A 19473-nucleotide genomic window follows, 5' to 3' on the forward strand; every position below is an offset into this window, starting at 1 on the left:
GACCATTAAAAGGTTGACCATTCTAAACGATTACAATTATTCTAAATATAAAAGCAGAGTATGCTTAGAAAGAAGTTAAGCAACAGGCTGATACCAGTTCCAGGAGGTGAGACAGTTAAACCTCAGCCTACCGAAAGACGAAGAGCATATGAGAAAATTTTGAGATTATTCTGCCCTTTATCTTCCAAACAGTTGTGGTAATCGGAATCCGGTGAAATCCATAACTTTCCTGCATATAACCCAAATGGAGTGGGATCTGTCTGCCGTATATATAAGCAGAATATCTCGCAATTTCACTTTTTGTTCACTTATCGACTTATTTTTTTGTAAGTCAAGGCTTTCATCCCCGTTCTTGGAAGTCTCAAATCATGTGCAAGAGATTATTTGATTTGTTAATTAGATCTAATAATTTGTTAACTATTACGCTACAAATATGCATAAGTATCAAATAAAAAGTTTTTCTCTACTTACATAAGACATTGTGACTTGATTGCTGTTGTTCGCGGCCATGGCATTGCGCTTGCCCAACAGCGATTGATTCATGCGATTCGTACCATAGTACATTTCCCAAATGCTCGGCTTCTTTCGATGCCATTCCAAAATTGAGTCCTTATCACCTGATTCGCCCGATTCCGCGCCGCTACCATTACCAGCCGAACTGCAGCCGCCACCATTTGGTTTACCTTTACCGCCGATTTCGGCATCCGCCGGTGGCGCTGATAATGTTTTCGCATCTAATTTACTCAATACCGGCTGCTGGAATGAGAGATTGCGTTGCAGTTGCGTTGTGGGCACATGCAAGGTTATCACATTTTGATCACGTTCGCGCTGTCTACGCTCCGCGGTGTAACGATCGCGATGCGGTAGCGATGGACGACGCTGCTGCTGCGCTAGCGACGTTTGTGACGATACGCGTTGCAAAGTTTCCGACTCTGCATAACAATTGGTGACGGGAAATACCTCAGTCAGGGATTTTCGCTTCATTTTGAAATTCGGATCACTCGCGCAGCGTATCGAGGCGATTTGTTCACGTATACTTACGGGCACGCCATCGCAGATTTCCTCGTAGTTGCCGGCGATGTAACCGTAATCCGACTCGATCGTACCGAGACTGTGCGTCGAACGGCGACGCTCGAAGGCCTTCTTCATTTTTACGATATTGTGATTTCTTACAAGCCCGCTGCATAGTTGACGTATTTCCAATTCACTGTGCTGGTTCATGCGATCCAAATAGTTTTCCAACTCGTTTTTCAGCGTCTTAATCATGCCTTCCAGCTCATGTGGCAGTTGCTGTGCAGGCGCCGCAGGATTATTCAAATGTGCATCGGGGCTGTGCGTACCGGCGCTGCCACTCGCCTGCGAGAGCAAACGTATCTTGTCGCGCACATCCTCGAGCAGCTCACGCGTGTTCTGGAAGTGCAGCTGATCTTCATAGCGTTTCATGTAGTGGTCTGCGACCGAAACTGACTTTTCCGAAACGGTGCCCGTACCAGCAACGATATCACTTTCGACACGATACGCATCGTCAGGGCAGGAATTTATATACTTTGCACACTTATAATTATTCTCCTCCTCCTGCTCATCGGTGAGAAAAGTGGGATTATCGATGCCACCATCGCGCAATTGCTGTGGCTTGCGCAACTTGCCGCCAGCAGTGCGCTCATTGACTAGCAAAAATGAGTCGAGGTCTATGTCGAGCAGCGAATCGTCCACCATATCGTCGGGCCATGAGCGACGCGGTTGATTGGCGGGATCGTAGCCCTCCATAATGGTGGGCAAATAATGATGCGGGTGTTGGGGTACACGGCTAGCCAACTTATCGCCGCCGCTAGCATCCAACGCGTGCGGTGGCATCGGCAGGCATGCGTGGTGATGATGATGATGATGCTGGGTCTGTACAAAGGCAGCAATGCGTTCATGCGAACTTAGACTTGGAAAATTTTTCAAATGGCGATCGAGATTCTCGATGCTGGTCTCGAGTATGCGCAGATTATCGCTGAAATATTGCGATTGTGAATCTGTGTATTCCTCGGAGGTTTGTCGTTGTAATAGGAATGCCAAGCTTGCCGGCACTTTGCTGACCGCGCCAAATGTGCTCTTCGGCGCATCCTGCGAACTATTGCCAGCCTTGCTGGGGTATCGCGCCGCTGATGCAGCTGCATCGCCAGCTTCACCATCGCAATCGTCCTCGCCACCGTCCAACTCGCTGCAACCAGCAATACCACTTTCGCCGTTTCGACTTGCCGCCGTGCCGTTGCGACGTCCATAATAACGCTGTGTCACACCTCCTTTGCTGTTCATATCCCGCGCGTGGCTATGAACCATCGTTGTTGCGGCCGTTGTCGTTGTCGGCGCCGCTGTGTTTTTGCTGTTGCTATTCCCGCTGACAGTTGTTTTGACTGCACTTTTACTGCTGCTCTTACCAGCACCGGCTCCAACACCAACACCACCAGTGCCAGTGCCAGTGCCAGTGCCACTCACGTCTAGGATATCTATAACCGGTTCACAATAGATATGCTCGTCCAGTGAATATGTGGAGCAAACATTCGAACTGTAGTAACCGGACGAGCCGCTTTTGTCCGTCGAATAGTGCGACTGATGTGAACTGGTGCGTCCGCGGCGCACACTGCCACCACCGCTCTGGGCCAATTTGGAATCGCTGGTTTTTGACGACGTTGTGACTTTGACGCCGTTGCTACTCCGTATCGTCGTCCCCGTCCCCGTCGCCGTCCCCGTCCCCGTTTTCGTTGTGGTTGTCGTCACTTCGTTGTGTTCGTCGGCACTCACGCTACTAGACGCGGTCGTCGTCGTTGTTATTGTCGAACTGGTAGACTGTTTCTTGACGCGCACTGCTGCACCCGGTGTTGAGGTGGTTGCTATTGGCACTGTTGATTTAGCTTTTGCTGTTGCTGTTGCTGTTGCAGCTGCTGCCGTCTTCGTGGCCGTTGATACTCTGAAAGGCGCACCACTATCGACATCGCTGGCGACTAGTAAACTGGCGTAACCATCATTGCTGTTCGCATAGTTTAGCCTGTTTTTGGTAGTGTTGGTGTTGCAAATACTATTATTGTTGCTATTACCAATGCTGCTGCTGTTGGTATTTATCGCCTTTGTTTTGGCTGTATTTGTAACAGCGTTACTCTTATTATTACTACTGATGTTGCTGTTGTTGTTGTTGTTGTGTTGTGTGTGCTTGTTGCTAATGGCATTGGTGGTCATCATCATTGTTTTACCGCTGCTGCTGGGGCTATTGCTACAATTATTTATGCTATCGTTGAAGTTGTTGTTGCTGCTTTTGTTGGCCATCTGCTGTTGGTTATGGCTATTTTGCAGTAATTTGTCCGCGCGTCCACTGATGTTGACTGCCAATGGCATTGAATTCGCATTGCCAACACTGCAAGTAGACAAACATACAGACAAACATATGAATAAATAAATGAGAGAAATATGTATGTATGTAAAATCAAGTGAAAATGTTAAAAAGGGAAATTTATTTCATTAAAGCGCGCGCTTGTGAGTTTCCACACCAGTGTGACCATATGCTCGGTACATAAATAAATACATACATACATATGTGTATAAGTGCAAATGCCACTATTTGGCTGTACATATATACATATATATATTTATATATATATTTTTATTAACATCTATACATATGGACATGTGAGCATGCAAGTGTATTCAAGTTGCCTGTGGCAATAGTTGTGCGGCAACATGAAAAGTGGGCCAAACCGCATGTGTCTTCGGCTGTCAAATGGGTATTCTGGCTGCGTTGTGGTCTGGCATGTTGGCAATGAAACAATATTCGTTTTCCACCAAACAAAAATAGAAAGTGAGTGCATTTGGTAGCGAACAATTTTCATTTTGATTAAAAATATTTTCATTGATAGCTTCAGCTTTTTAGCGAAAAATTCATGAGCAGAAGGATTTGATAAAATATTTTCGTTAGTGGTGAAGAGCGGCATTTTACGGACCGACCGAAAATTTTATCAGAGAGTTAGGCGACTTACGAAAGGTTTCAATGCCAGGACGAACTCCTGTAAGAACAACCATGGCGGCATAGTGCGGCGATGTCCAGAAAGTACTTAAATTATGGAAGAAATACTTTTCCCCCCTATTGAATGGCAACAGCACTTAAGGTAGTGGAGAAGCAAACCCCACCGAAGTCGATGTCCCCACCGCCTGACTATGACGACGAGGTAGCTGCTGGAGCTAACGGCTTATCAGCCGAGCTATTCAAGTATGGTGGCGAGGAGCTGATAAGGCGTATGCATACGGTGACCATAAATATGGATTCAAAATGAACGACAAGTTTTCAAAAATATGCCTACATATATTTACGTGGTATAAAAATATCAAAAGATTATTCATGATCCTAAATTCTTAATACATTGGCTCAAAATTTACTGTAGTGATATATCTTCTTTATCGAATTTTTAAAATAATGAAAAAAAATAATCACATGAAACTGCGTATTTGATTGAATATCTCACTTTTTTCGACTTTGATGACAAAATGCAAATGGTCGCCTGTAGCACTAATAATTTTCATTGAAGTCGTCACAAGTTATATATTTTGGTAAGAGGCACATCAATACCCTTCGAGCTGTAAGTCGCTTACGTTGATTAGGAGATTTTTTCATGACATATTGAAGAAAAGCTACGAAAAGTACCAAAAAACACTTTTTTGAAAAAATCCATCCATTGTCCGATAATTTTAAAATAACGAATAAAATGCGGGACAAATGCAGGACACTTGGAAAAAATCAGTACATTTTCAGGTTTTTCAGGTTTGAAAAACTACGCAGGACCGACGTTTGAAAAACAGTACGGTCCTGCAAAAAACAGAACGGATGGTCACCGTACGTATGCATCAACTCTTATGCAGAATATGGGCAAATGAACGCATGCCCGGCGAGTGGAATTTAAGTGTGCTCTGCCTAATCTATGGAATCAGCCTTCTAAGCATAGGTTACAAGGTCTTATCGAGTGTATTGTGTGAAAGTCCGATGCCCATCGTCAACTAACTGATCGTGCGTTATTAGTGTGGCTTAAGACCAGGCAAATCCACCATAGACCAGGTATTCACAATCAGAGCTGGGGAACTTCGATTAAATTAGAAATCATTACGATTAGAAAAATAAAATAATGTAATCACTAGTTTTTTTGATTCTTTAATATTTTAGATTACTAATTGATTAGATTAGAACTAATCAAAAATCTAATGGCGATTAGCGATCTAATCAAAACTAATCAAAAAAAATTCGATTAGATTTCTCGATTAGTTTTGATTAGATTTGATTAGATCAACTATCTAATGATCTAATCAAATCTAATCAAAACTAATCGAGAAATCTAATCGAATTTTTTTTTGATTAGTTTTGATTAGATATGCTAATCGTCACTAATCGCGATTAGATTTTTGATTAGTTCTAATCTAATCAATAAGTAATCGATTAGAATAGCCAACTAATCCTAATTAAATAATCAATTATTCTGCAAAATAAAAGTTTCTAATCCGATTACTAATCATTAGGATTACTAATCATTATTCCCCAGCTATGTTCACAATACACCAAATCTTGGAAAAGACCCGCGAGACTAGGTTCGACACACACCATCTAAATATTTGTCGATTCCAAAGCCGTTTTCGACAGCACGCAAGCTAGAAACTAATACGGCTGTGTAAAATGACGTTGAGCAACTCAGCAGCGAATTTAAATTCAGCGGTTCCCCTGGCTAGGTCCAGCTCTGAAAGTATTCAACTTGGGTCGCGATTATGGTAACAGAGGAAAATGAATGCCTCCTCTGCGTTGGAAAGACCAGGTGAAAAAGGATTTGGCTTCACTTGGCATCCTTCACCTTACTATGCATTTTGTAAAGTCATGCACTGTGTAATAGTTCCCTTTACGCTCTAAACTCAAAGGAACAGCAAATGAATTGAGTAGCGCAGAAATATTAGTTTCTTGGGTTTTCTAAAAAAAAAAAAATTGTCCTGATGAAAACGGAATACTGAGCCATCGAGACGAGAAGTAGATTGTTGGTCATTAAATTCTCTACGATTTCAGCTAAGTTTAGCTGTTTACGGCTATAGTTAGCTGTTTATCTAACATGAATATCATCGCTTAAAATAATATGTATGTGTGGATATTTACAATTACCTTGAAGATAAATTACGTATGTATGTATGTATTTCCGTTCGTTTGCTTGCCCAATGTTCAATAGCTCATTGCATAAATATTTTTATTTAAATTCATTTAGAAATCTATATGCGTCTTCTTATTTAATTCTCATTTCGAAAGTTTAAAAAAATAAAGCCTTGTACTCGAAATACACCGCTAACTACCAGTTGCTAGCGGAACAAAGTTTCACTTTCCATTTGCAGAATGCACTTTATCGACGATTTTCCAATCGAACGCGCGCGCCGCATCCAAAGAAAAATCAACCACAAAATTTTCATCGCTGCTCTACGCTAACTGCTGAGTCTGCGCAATACTTGAATTGTACGCGCAGGAATGAACGTTTTGTTTATTTTGAACAAAAAAAAAAAAACCAAAGTCCATTTAATGGTTAATTCCGTTGGTTAAATGAAAAAAAAGCAATAAATAAAACACGCACACTCAAACATAAATAAAAGTGCTGGAAAAACAAATCAGAAAGAAGTAAACTCGCTCGATTTCGAAATTCGCTGAACTAAACTCGTTCTAAGTCAAACAGGATTATGGCGTAAATAACGGTTTTCGGTAAGGCAACTTAAGCAACTGCAAGCCAAGTTAGTACGACTAGGTAAGTAAGTCAAGAGGCAAATGCCACAATTAGTGTTCGACTATTGACTGCTGGTCTGCGTGCTAAGTGGTCAGCGGTAGGCCGCCGATTGGTTGTTCATACGTATATATGTACCCCCCTATGTATGTATGTATGTATGTATGTATGTATGTAGGTGCGCGTGTGCACCGGTTTGTGGCGACGCTGAATAGAGCAGCGGCTGCCAGCAGCAATGAAAGTGGTTTGACATGACTTCTTATGGCTTTTTGGTATTTTGTCATGCCACATCCGTGAGGCAGCACCGGCGCACTGCAAAGCGTACAAACACTCATGTGCGTTACTATATGCATGTTAAAAGAATTCTTAGCTGTTGCTGAGGAAATGTATTTTGCTACGGGTATTAAACTTTTGCTTTTTTAATTGCATTCTACTTAGACACGCCTCACCACGCCCCAATGTTGCCATTGAGTTGTCGGCGCACGCGTATGTGATTATGATGCAAGAGTATCATAAGTAGATACGATTGCCAGAATGGCATAGCAAAAAAAAATTGATCATAGCATCGTTTCAATGTTGAAATTTATCATTCTATTGCAATTTAGGCAAATGTCTACTTTTAGTAGAAAAACAAATTACTAATGGACAGCGTATGCGTACGCATCGAAGCGCGTCCGCAATGACCGTCAATGGGCGTCTACCTATATATTTACGTTGGTAATTTATGCTCTTAAATTTTTTTGGATACCCCTCTGTGCAGTGCAATTTTAGATAATTAACATGCGAATATCTGCTGGGATTAAGAAGGTCAAGGCACCAAGCGAATAGATACCAAATATGGAACTAATCTATAGTATCTGTAAATTAGATTTATTAAATTTATTAATAGAGACGACTTCCTGAGAGTATAAGTAAAATAACTACTGTGAAGTAATATAACATAACATAACATAACATAACATGATATATCATAACATAACGCAACGCGTGCGGCATCGGGTAACAGAATAGTGCCGCTGCGTGACCCTACTTGTCGTACAAGGCGACCAAATGAGTTGATAGATGCGGAGAATGCGAATGAAAAGTCTGGAAAAAAACTCTTAACAAATACATGCCTCCGGGCGAGTATACATCGCTTCTATGTGTCGTCACTGAGGGAAACCTCATGGCTTTGCTGCTTTCTATGATAACGGCCGGAGCGAAAAAAGCATACAGATTTTGATAACTGTCACAGGCTGCGGCACAATGGAAGTCCCCGGACGAGTCGCAGTGCCTTTTTAACTGTGGACTTCTAAGGGGTTGATATGAACTGGCTCTATCGAGGCATAAGCCGCCGTACGTAGTGGGAGCTGGATACTTCAGGCAAAATGCAGATCATCCCTCAGGAAACTTCGTTTAAAGATACTGCTCCCGATGTTATACCCGTTCTTGACCATTACGGCCTGGTCCTCTACACACGATCCGCTGGTAATAATAACAAACAATGGGGGAAATAATTGGAAGTCTTAACTAAAAAAAAACAGCAACAACAGGAGCTCTGCTACCAGAAGCTCCGCTTGCAAAAGATGGCATCTATTAGCAACACAGCGGTAGGCTCAACGCCAACAGCTGGCCGCTCAACCTCTCTGGAGTAAAATCGGTGGAGCAAAATAGGTAGCACATGTGGAAGCCTAAAATAATCTGCACGCCGCAAGAAGTAAACCCGGTGAGAATCGAAACGGCTTGACAAGACTGCGCAGCTTCCGCCTTCGTGAACATCAAAATGCCAGAGCCGAAAACTAGCGTAATGGCTCTGCTACGTCGAAATACGTCGCGTAGATCACGATATTAGGAGAATGATTCGAGACTAAGAAGCAAAGAGAGTGGGATGAATCCGATGCCGACTAACAGAGGTAATACCACCGAAAATTTATTCGAAATGCTGGACATAGGACCATGTTGTTGCGGCTTGCAAAGCATCAGGCGTTACCAAGCTGCGTGGGCGATGTGGAAAAGAAGGTCATCGATCTGCAGCAATCTGAACTAATGAGCATTAAGTAAGTACTATGCGGTGGAACTCACGTAGCTAGAAGCACGAAATGTTAGCGCACAATTGGAGTGCGGATTCAGATGAAGAAAAATGATTGAAACCTTCTCCACACAGGCAGTGAGAGTACTTAGTCGCTACTGGCGAAGCTTTGATAGTCGCTTTCATACTCCTTTACAAGAAACTCGGAATCTCTTGGCTTTCGTTTCCGTCTTTGATAGGGGTCGTATTTGCGCATTCTCCCTTCCTCCTAAACGTTCTGTTTGATGTCCTTTCACAGTTAATGGACCCGCCTTTTTTTAGATTATCATCCCTTACGTTGCGCATGACCCGAGAACTACCACAAGATAACATATTTAGTCATTCCTTTTATAGAATTTCGCCTGCGAAATTGACGCTGATGTCATTGATAAATGGTTTCACGACTCTCAAATGATCTCTAAAGTCTGCACACTTTTAAACCTCCTTTTCAATCAAGAGACCTAGATAAAGGCACAGAGCAGAGCTTTTAAACATATCTCAGGTGTGGTAAAACTGTTTCCGCTCAAAAACTACGCCTCACAGTCTCACGCATCGCTAGTCGCTTGTCCGTTGTGCATTGACGCATGCGTCACGTACTTCTTGTCAGCAACTGACAGCAAAGGGGTACTGCACGACGACATTAAGATGGTCGCGGCCACTTCTTTTATGCTGCTCAGCGAAGCGTTGAAGGAGGTGTGCTGACTTTGTAGCTGTGTTGCGGCTATCGTCGCAGCCACTTAAGACGGTAATTTGCTAACTGATCCAACTGCAAGGCTAACAATTTTTTATGCAATTAATTTATCAACGCTTGCCAACATATTAATATGTGGAAAAGTAGCGGAACATTTTTTTTGTGATTTACTAAAATTTTAAACAAAAAGTTTAACTGCGCAAAGGCATACTTGTTGTTTCACATATAACTTCTTCAAAAGCCTATTTAAAAGAAAGGTATTAGGGTGATGTGCTCGGTTTTTCCAAACCGGTTTAAAACGGCTTTTTGAAATCTTTATTTTTCGAATACCTACAATCGAATAAATCGGGTTTTCACCTAGTTTATTTATATACCAAAAACTAAAAATTCTAGAAATTAAAAATGGATCAGATTAGTATTAATTTTATATCTGTATAAGTACTGGAAAAATATTTGAAATCCAGAAAATTACTTAAAAACCAAAAAGGAAAACCGAACGAAAATCTGTCACTGTTGTTTTTTTTTTTTGTACTCTGTCTTGTTAAACTCTGTTTAATTTAAAGAATCGAAATCTTGTTAAGATCAGTCGACCCCATTAAGTGTGAGTTTGTCACTATTTTTTTTTTGTTCTACTTGTAATTCACTTCGAGTTGTTTGCCTTAGGGTCATTCTAGGTAAAAGAGGAAAATGACACAAATTTTAAAATACCTTAATTACCGCTATATTATTAGTGACATCAGTTAGAATACTGTATTTCAATAGACTGTTAAAAAATTAAAGAAAAAATTAACGCAAGCTAAATAAGAAAATGTCTAAAATAAAACCAGTGTATCCGTTTTTTTTTTTTCCAAATTTGCAAATGGGGAGCCGGTTTTATGAAAATTGCCCTTTTTCGAATAACTCGAAAACCGGTTTTCAAAAAAAACGGCGAATAATCGAACACCCTAGTAGATATGTAGGTGTATTTTTCTAAAGTAAACAGCAAAGTGCACTTTTAGAAAATATACTTTGGCACCTGCGCGAAGGTCAGGACTTAGTAGTGAGGCTTACGAGATGCTCTCCCAAGCAAGAATTTCGTTTCAGGTCTGATTGGGTTTCAGTTTATCCAAATTATCCAATTACCTTGAGTTGAAGTTTTGAAAGCTAGTATTAACAGATTTCTTTTTTATAATTCGTGCGAGAAGATAAGTAGATTTGTGATTAACACTTAGCTAAATAAATGCATAGAAATCTTTTAGTGAAAACGGCACAAAAATTTCATTTAATTTTTTTAGTAAAATTAAAAAAAATTACTGGGCAGTAACTAGGAAAACCCCTTGCAGAGCCAAATACTATATTTTGAAAGTTCTTCAATATAAAACTTAATAACACAAAAAATTAAAAAAAAAAACAAGTAGCAATAACCAACCCACCAATAACAATTAAGGAAAATATTACTTTACATGGAAAATATTTCTTACACAATAATGTACATGAAAATCGGTAGTTGGCCTTCGCAAAAAGAGGGTCAGTTGTAAAGTCTAAGCGAAGTAAGTCAGTCAATGGCTGCGGCCAAGTCAAGCCCAATGTTAGTTGGTTGGTTCTAGCATTAGGCAATGAATTAAAAACAAATTTGTTAACCGTCAACTTTTGCGCGCAGTGGCCGTCAAGCCGAGTGGGTGGATTTCTGAATGTGTGTATGTACGTATGCACTAATAAGTAATTGTTGGCTAACATTGGTGAATTTTAATTAGGTAAATAATTCTACGAAAATACATACAAGTGTACAGACATACGTATGTAAGCGCTTAAACATAACTCAAACCAAACAGCGGTGGACAATCTAGTAGTGTAGTCGGTCGTCCACCCTGAATTATTAAATGAAAACTAACCACAGCAAGGTGTGCGCTTGTATGGACTTCTGTATGTATGTACATTAGGGTGGATCGACAAAAAAAGTTTTTCCAGTCCACCCCTAGGATTAAAGATATTTTGAAGGCGATCGCAAAAAAATTTTTTTTTTTTGCCACGCCCCCCCGTTGGGCTATTTACTTTTTTTGACACTACGTCGCCATTTTAAGTCCGATTTTAATGAGCCGTACACCGTTGTTCATGGCTTGGAAGCCGCCACAATTCTTACCTTAATCGGGGGGGGGCGTGGCAAAAAAAAAAAACATTTTTTTTGCGATCGCCTTCAAAATATCTTTAATCCTAGGGGTGAACTGGAAAAACTTTTTTTTTGTATGGGGACCGATCCGCACTAATGTACATATGTAACCTTCTGCAAACGAAATTCTCACTTGCGCGCACTTGCTCGGTTGCTTAGGAGTAGTAATTGGCTTTGTTGTTGCTTCAAATGTTTTTCAAATTGATGGACATCTGAGGTTAAATTCCAGTATGTAATTGCCACCAGTCACTATGTTTTTTGTTGTTATTTTTCCAGAAACATTGAAATCAACCGTTTTCGCTTGCTAACTAAAAGAATAATTATTATTTTTTTTTATTTAATTGTTTGTTTAAATTTTGTAGCGTATTTAAATTTTAGTATTACACATTGCATTCCTTGTTTTGTTTGCTATTTTTTTTTTTCGAAAAGGTTGTTTGTGTGTACTCAACTGATGGACAGGCGTGCAATGAATTTTAGTAGATACATATGTTGCCAACAAATATATTTTAAGTTAAATTGTTTAACATTTTGCAACGGCATACAACAAATCTTTGTAAGCGCATATTTGTGGTGAATATCAGCATAGGTGCATTAAAATTCAACAGGTGTTTAGCTAAAGCTATGCCTTTCATGTGATTCATTTCGGCTTAAGGACAAATTTATTGTTGTTAAGTTTTTTGAATTTTTTTTTCATTTATTTAGTTAAAAATTTAAATATTTTAGTAATGTATTAAAACATTTTCAAGGCTCAAGGTTTCGAAAACATCGACTTTAAGCTACATGGATTTATTACCACAAAATATCTACATTAATGGCGAGATGTTAACATCGTTCAAAGAAATGTATGTATATTGGATGTCCCACCGTCACAGAAAAATATGCTTTTTTTTTAAACTAACTTACAAATACGTAAGCTTCCCATTGCTCAAAAAGGTGATTTTATTAAAAATTAAACAAATATTCAGTCGCAGTGCATCCCTCAACTTGGTCGAGCTTCTGCTCCGATTTGTGACGTGCGCCTTGATGTTGTCACACAAAGGAGAAATATTTATAGTTCTTCTACCTATTGGGCATCCATCAACTCAGAGAGGCAGGTGTCAATGTTGCCCCACCCGCCTCTTTAGACAAATGTAAACTTTCTGCGTTTATTATATAATGAAGTTTTATACTGAACGTACACAAAGTACCGATTCTGACGCGACCATTATAGTCCTGCTCTGGCGGTGGTTAGGAGGCGCTAATTTTCTCATTACATTTTTGACTGCTTGACCTAAGCGCAGTAGCCGGTTCTAGATGGCGCGACGGACGGAAACCAAACCAGCTCTCAAACGGTACCACAATGAATCCACTGGGCATAAGTTTGCCCTTTCTACACTACAGAATAATAACTTTTAACCAGATAACCTTATAACCAGGCAAGTGTGAACAACCCAATTCTGGTCTCTTAACTAACAAGTATGCTTATATTAAGTGCCGCTTTGGCACCATCACTATGTACGTTAAATTCAAACAATAAAATTTTGATAAAATAGAGTATTTTGTAGACGCTTCATTACGTAGTCGGCAAAATGTGGAGCGTTTCTAAAATACGCTTTCAGGAAGGGACATTTCCATACTACTAGACGGTGGGCTCCATGTCAGCGAAAGTCAAATAAGTATATTTTAATAGCCTCCCTTTCGAAGGCAGACATGAAGATTCTTTTGGCGATAGAAAATAATCTAGATATACAGGAGAGAGAGAGAGAGAGAGATAGAGGGAGTTAGAGAGAGAGAAGCAACGGCAACATCACCACCATGCAGTGGTGATTTTATGTCGGTGGCTGGTTGAACTATTACTCTGGATGCCAGGCTAGACAAAGCACAAAACAGATATGTATTCCCTCAGCCTGCAATCTTTTAAAAATCTCTCGCCTGCGTCCATAGAATTTTGAAATTTTCTGAATATTTCGCTTAGCAATGACTGTGGGGATTCGAGGGGTTGTGTGATTGCTGATTCACAATTTTTCATGGTAAAAACATCAGACTGTGATCGGCAAACACGACACCCCTATTTGCCATTACTGATAAGACGGTGAAGAATCTGCTTCAATTTATTCGAAGATCGTGTAGGTTTAACCTTGATTAAAAGGAAACACGCACGCATTGTTTGTGCTATGTAGTAGTCAAAAATACCCTTTTAGCAATTATGAAGGTATCAGCAGATAAGGCGTAGCTTGGGCGGAAGCTTTTACTAATCTAGAATCCTTAAAAATGAAGTAGAGTTCCTATTACAATGTTTTTTTTTTTTTTGTGTAGCGACCCAACCTAATGTACATTTTTCATAAGGTATGTACAAATGTCCATATATGTACATAAGTACACATTTTCAAAATTATGAAAATTATGCAAACCTTATAGTCGCCGTTGCATAGCAAATTACATTTGACCCGGCGATTTGAGCGCAAAAACTTCGCCAAGGAGAGGGTCATCCATAAGCACTTTGTAAGCATTTAAAACGCTTTTGGAGGCTGCGACCAATTTTAGGCCATAAAACTTAATGATATTATTACTACCTACTAATTATTTAGTAAAACAACTATGAAGATGGTGGCCGAACGAAACAGCAAGCAGCGAGCAGACCGTTTGTGCGATTCATAGTTGCTGGTAATTATGAATTTATGAACATTTAGATTTTGTTGGCGCATGCCTGAGTAGTGCGTATGCAAATCGCGCCTAACATTCATTTACAAACACATGTACAACAATTATTAATTAATTAAAATGTACATAAATGCTTTATTTGGTCACACAACGCTGACAAATTCGGTGATTTTGGTCATTAACTGTCAATTATGAACGAGAAGCGGCCGAGGCAAGCAATGGCAAAAGTTGCAGAGTTACAATGTCTATTTGTATGTTGGCTATAAGCCGACAAAATAAGGAAGTTGAAGGTTTATGATGACTACCTACCCATATGTATGCATAAATTTAATGCAAATTTGCACGCATGCGCATTAAAGCAACACTGACCAGCGCAACCAAGCCGCTGAGGCGAGTCTAAAGAGAATGCTGAAATAGACAGTGGCTAAAACAAAACACATATGGCATATAAAAATACACGTATATACACATACTATGTATCTGTACACATAGCACATTTCGTGCAGGTTATAGCAAAAATTAAAAAAAAAAAAAATTTGTTTGCATGTGCTAAAAAAAAATGATAAACAAAATTCCAACAGCGGCGACGACCTTGCATTCCATCGTGGGGACGATGAATGTCATATCAAATGGAATATTTTACGCTGTATTACCCAAAAAGAATGGCAGCAAGCGAGTCAGCAACAACATGGTAGCAAAAAAAAACAAAAAACAAACAAACCGAAAAGCTGAAAACGACAAGAAGCCAGTAATGATGAGTTGCAAATTGCAAGTGGCAAGATGAGTGCGCGTTGCAGTTGCAAGTGTGCAAAATTGCATATGCTCTTGAAGCAAGTTAAGCGTGAGGGGTGCAGCAGGGGGGGGGGGGGGATCGTTCGTGCGCGCCTTGCGCCATTCTTTGTGGGGGTCAATGGCGGCGCGCGATAGCATAAATACTCGCCGTGAAAACATATCTTATTTTCTTGTGGTTTATTGTAGCAATAAAGAGATTTTCATTTAAATTCGTATTCGTGCACAAGGTCAGTGATTAATTTACTTTTTGAATTCCATTATTTTGTAAATAAGATTTTGATTTTTTTTGTTTTGTGGCTTTTCGATTGCCACCAAATTGAGTTCTTCAATCAAAAAATATACATAAATGAACCAATCACATCAGAAATGCATATAAGTATCTACATAAATAGTTACCGAAGTGGCACTAATCAAGCGCGCATGGTTGCATTAATATTTGGCGGTAGGCTATGATCTTTGATTTAGTAAAAGGAACGAAATAAGACAGCGCTTAATGAATCTTAGCATTTAAAAAAAAAAAAAATTAATTTCTCCTTTGTTTGGTAACTCACCTCAAATTGAGGGTAAATTGTTGATGACGTTGCGGAGAGTACACGGTACGTTTGGCATACCCATATTGGTGTGTTGTTGGTATAGTCGATTATTAATCCTTGTATTTTTTTATTTAATTTACTATTGACCAGGCACGGATAGAGCTTAAGCAGAAAGAGCGTCCCAGCTCCAGTACAAAGAGTTGTGTTCAAGGAAAATATACTCCATGCTTTTAATACCAACGGGCGAGTTTAGCAATCGGTGGTCCTCGCAGCACTTTAGCTAGCGGACTTTCCAAGTTGCTCTTAAGGCCGTTTACATCACTCGTACCTCTTTAAAAATTGTCCAATTTTAAGTTGAGACTAAACTCGGCATAAGATTGTACTTATGTGGATAGACGTTATGGTGGCCCAGGCAACGAAATACAACTATGTATACGGACTAAAATAGCAGAAATCGGGAGGCACATCGTGAGAACCAGCGAGTGTTACTTTAAAACCAATAAAGTCTTTCCTGAAGAGGCCGGCCAGTCCTTCTCCGGTAGAGAAATAAGGAGCTAGAGGCCACTGTTTAGGATTATGACAAGAAATATGTGTAAATAAGAGGAATGGACTTGACTGTAGAGAGTCTGCATTCAATTTACTCACATTCTGGTCTGCTTCTGACCTTGAATGGGCAGCACGATTTGTTATGTGTTAATGCCTGTCGGTAAGCTGTATTTGGCAAAAAAGAGTTATAAAGTCTCCATAGATCCTATGGTTGGAGTAGTGACAGCGGGTTACTGGGGCTCTAGTTAATCATGTTTCTGCTCCTGACTTGGGCGAAACAATTGGCGCGGCCAGATAGACGTTACTCTGGACTAGACGATCTTCTAGTTACTACGCATTCTGCCAGTGCTATTTTACTTGGTTAAGAAGGACCTGATCAGAAAAAACCCTGCGTACGAAGTGCAACAACATAGGTGACTTCGAGAGTAGAAAGTCACAAACGACATGTTGCACTCAGCCGTCTGTAAGTGGTAATTCGAAGGCTATATAGTCGTTTACTTCTACGAAGCCAACGCCCTTGAAGCCACGGCGGTGGTTTACTTCCACGCATAGACGCCCTCGAGATAAAGGAGACCAGCGATATGCGTGCCGAAGAAAAAATAGTTGCTTAGGCATATCGAGCGCACCTGACAAACCGTATTTGTAATAAAGGCGAATTTTGGCGCAGAGAAACAGTGGAGGTTCTTCTGATCTTAGGGGTGATGTAGTATACGGCTGAGCAATAGTAGATCGTCGCGCGCCCATTGCGGAGGAAAAAATCAAATTAAATGCCAAAAAGTGGACCTTATCGCTGATATCCTTCCGTAACCTTAACTTTTGTGTGCGCAGCAGCGAAGGCCTATCAGAAGCTTTATTTACTTCAATGAAGGTAAGGCAAAAGCTTTCTAGGTAGAATCGCTGCGGAATATCGCTAGACTAGTTTAGCAAAGTGGAAAAGCTTTATTGCTTATATTACGGTCTGACAGCTAAAGTGTAAGAGAAGAGGACTCAGTGTAATCTTATATTCTAGCGCTAGCTCTTCACTTAAGCGAGGAGACACCATATGATTTTTTGAAAGTCAATGAGGTTTAGGTAGAAACTTACTAAGTAGAATCGCACTTGAACATTTCTTTATACCTGTTCAGCTTATTTCTCTAAACCCAAACATCCAGGAAGTTTTGGAAAAGTGGCAGAGTTCTTTTTCTTATAAACTCGAATTCCCCCGACTTTTTTGGGAAAAGTACTATCCTAAGCAGAACTAACATTGGAACTACTTCCTAAAATCAGCTAGAAATAGTAAAACCATAAAGTTTTTTATAAATTGACCGCCACAGTAGACCAAGACCAAGCGCAATACCAAGACCAAGCGATCAACAATAACAACTAAAAACCATAAACATTGTAGAAAAGAAGAGAATAAGCAACATTCGGAATGGCAATAGCAATGAAATAATCAATCGGTCACCGGGTCACGCCGGGCTACACCAACAAAGAGAACAACAGGCACATTGTAAACTGCCGTGGACGCCTAGATATTCCATGCTAAGATTCACAGTCAAGCGTCCACGCTTTGTATTTAATTGGCGCGATAAAAGGCAGAAAAATTACGATTAAGCGAATAAAGTGCGAAAAAAAAAATCGACACTGAGTGGGGCACATCAGCAACAATGAGCACAAAATGTGCAAGGAAAAGTGTAAAAAATGCAAATAAATACTTAATTCACACTTGAGGAGATCAAGTTTTCTGGCAGCGGGTAGCGTGATGCTGAGCAGAATTCAAGAAGTCATCGACAACAAACAACAGCAAGCAGCAGCAGAAGCGAAAATGACCCACAACAAAGAATAATAAACGGCTGGAGTATGCGGTAATTGCAGGTGAGCTGGCACCAACAGAAGCAACAACAACAACAACAGCAGCAGTAGCAACAACAACAACAACAACTACAGCAGCAGTAGCAACAACACTGGAGGCAATGGCAGCATCACCAGCTGCCATCGGCACATCAACAGCACGTACATACAATGTTGCATCGGCAGCCAACTAAGTGGCTAAGGTGGCGGCTGCAGCAGGCAGGTGATTTGTTGTTGCTGCTGCTGCGTTTGCACTTGCATATGTTTAAGTTTTTTTTTTTTTTGCTGTTGACTGTGCTTCGTTTTGTTTTATTGTATTTTGCTGTTCGTCGTTGGTGTCACTTGTGGAGTTACAGTTGCAGTTGCAATTGTTGTAGTCATTAATGCGACGGAGTAACCACGAAGTAGCTAATCAACACACACACACACACACACACACACACACACAGACAGACACACACATAAGGAGGTGAAGGTTGCCGACAGGCGCCACAACCGTCAGACCAACGACTGATGATGAGTGCTGCTGTTGGTGGCAAACAGAGCGTTACTGCCACACGACGACGACGACGACGAAGACGGCAATGCGCGTCTTGAACTTCAGAATATGCAAACAACAACAAATGTGGTTGGTTGAAAAACAAAAATCAAAAAGCTTAAAAAACTACAAAAAAAAAATAATAAACTGTGACAATAAAAAAAGACAAAATTGCAGCGTAAATGTTGTGGCAGGCATGCATGTGTTGCCAACAATAATTATGGCTGCAACATGCAACAGCTACACTTTAAAAAAAAAAATTTGTTTAAATTTGCGCATATAAAGAGAGGTAACCAGTTTCCTCTCCTAATGTGTGTAAAATTACACACCACGTGTTCACTTTTACATACCAAATTTGTCACGTAAAGAAAAATTACACACAAAGTGTTTAAAATTGAGTAAATATGAGCACTTATTGTTTATTATTAGTAAAAAATATATTTTTACATTCAAAATGCTTGCAATTTTAAATATTGAATATGTATATTTTAAACATCTCATGTTCAAAATCAAACCATAAACATCTCCTACGTACACAGATTCTGGTTGAAAAATAAACACCTTCAAATAGTAGTTTTACATGCATTTTTTTTAGAGTGTAGAGTTCAACGGTGTTTATGTAATGTGACCAATAAGCTCAAGGTGAAGATATCTGTATCTATGTGTAAGTGTGAATGCACTTTTATAATAACAATAACAAGCGCAATAAATAAGTAAGAAAATATTTTACTACGAGCATGTACAAATAAAATAAGTAAAAAAACAATAAAAGTAAAAACTGTTAATACACCACAACAACATTTTGTTGTAATAAACAATAAGGTTAATGACAACATTTGCAGCGAACTTGACAAATCACGCAATGGTGTTGCGCGTGAACGCTGTAAAGTATGCAATTTTACATATGCGGTTCTTTAACCCTTGGACGCACAAGCGGCACTACTAA

At 39.9% G+C, this 19473-nt stretch overlaps 1 protein-coding gene across 1 annotated transcript in view; it reads right to left on the bottom strand.

The window, feature by feature from the left end:
• Positions 1-471: 471 nt before the first annotated feature.
• Positions 472-19473, bottom strand: part of LOC118751658 (probable serine/threonine-protein kinase DDB_G0282963) — a gene marked incomplete at its 3' end in the record, with an annotated part of 31586 nt that continues 12584 nt past the window's right edge. Inside the window, exon 2 of the mRNA XM_036486471.1 lies at positions 472-3394. Coding sequence (XP_036342364.1) covers positions 472-3394 — 2923 coding nt within the window. The remainder of the gene's footprint in view (positions 3395-19473) is intronic.

This window comes from Rhagoletis pomonella, unplaced genomic scaffold (genome assembly GCF_013731165.1).
Source record: "Rhagoletis pomonella isolate Grant_MI unplaced genomic scaffold, Rhpom_1.0 Rhpom_scaffold_00886, whole genome shotgun sequence".
Lineage (NCBI taxonomy): Eukaryota > Metazoa > Arthropoda > Insecta > Diptera > Tephritidae > Rhagoletis > Rhagoletis pomonella.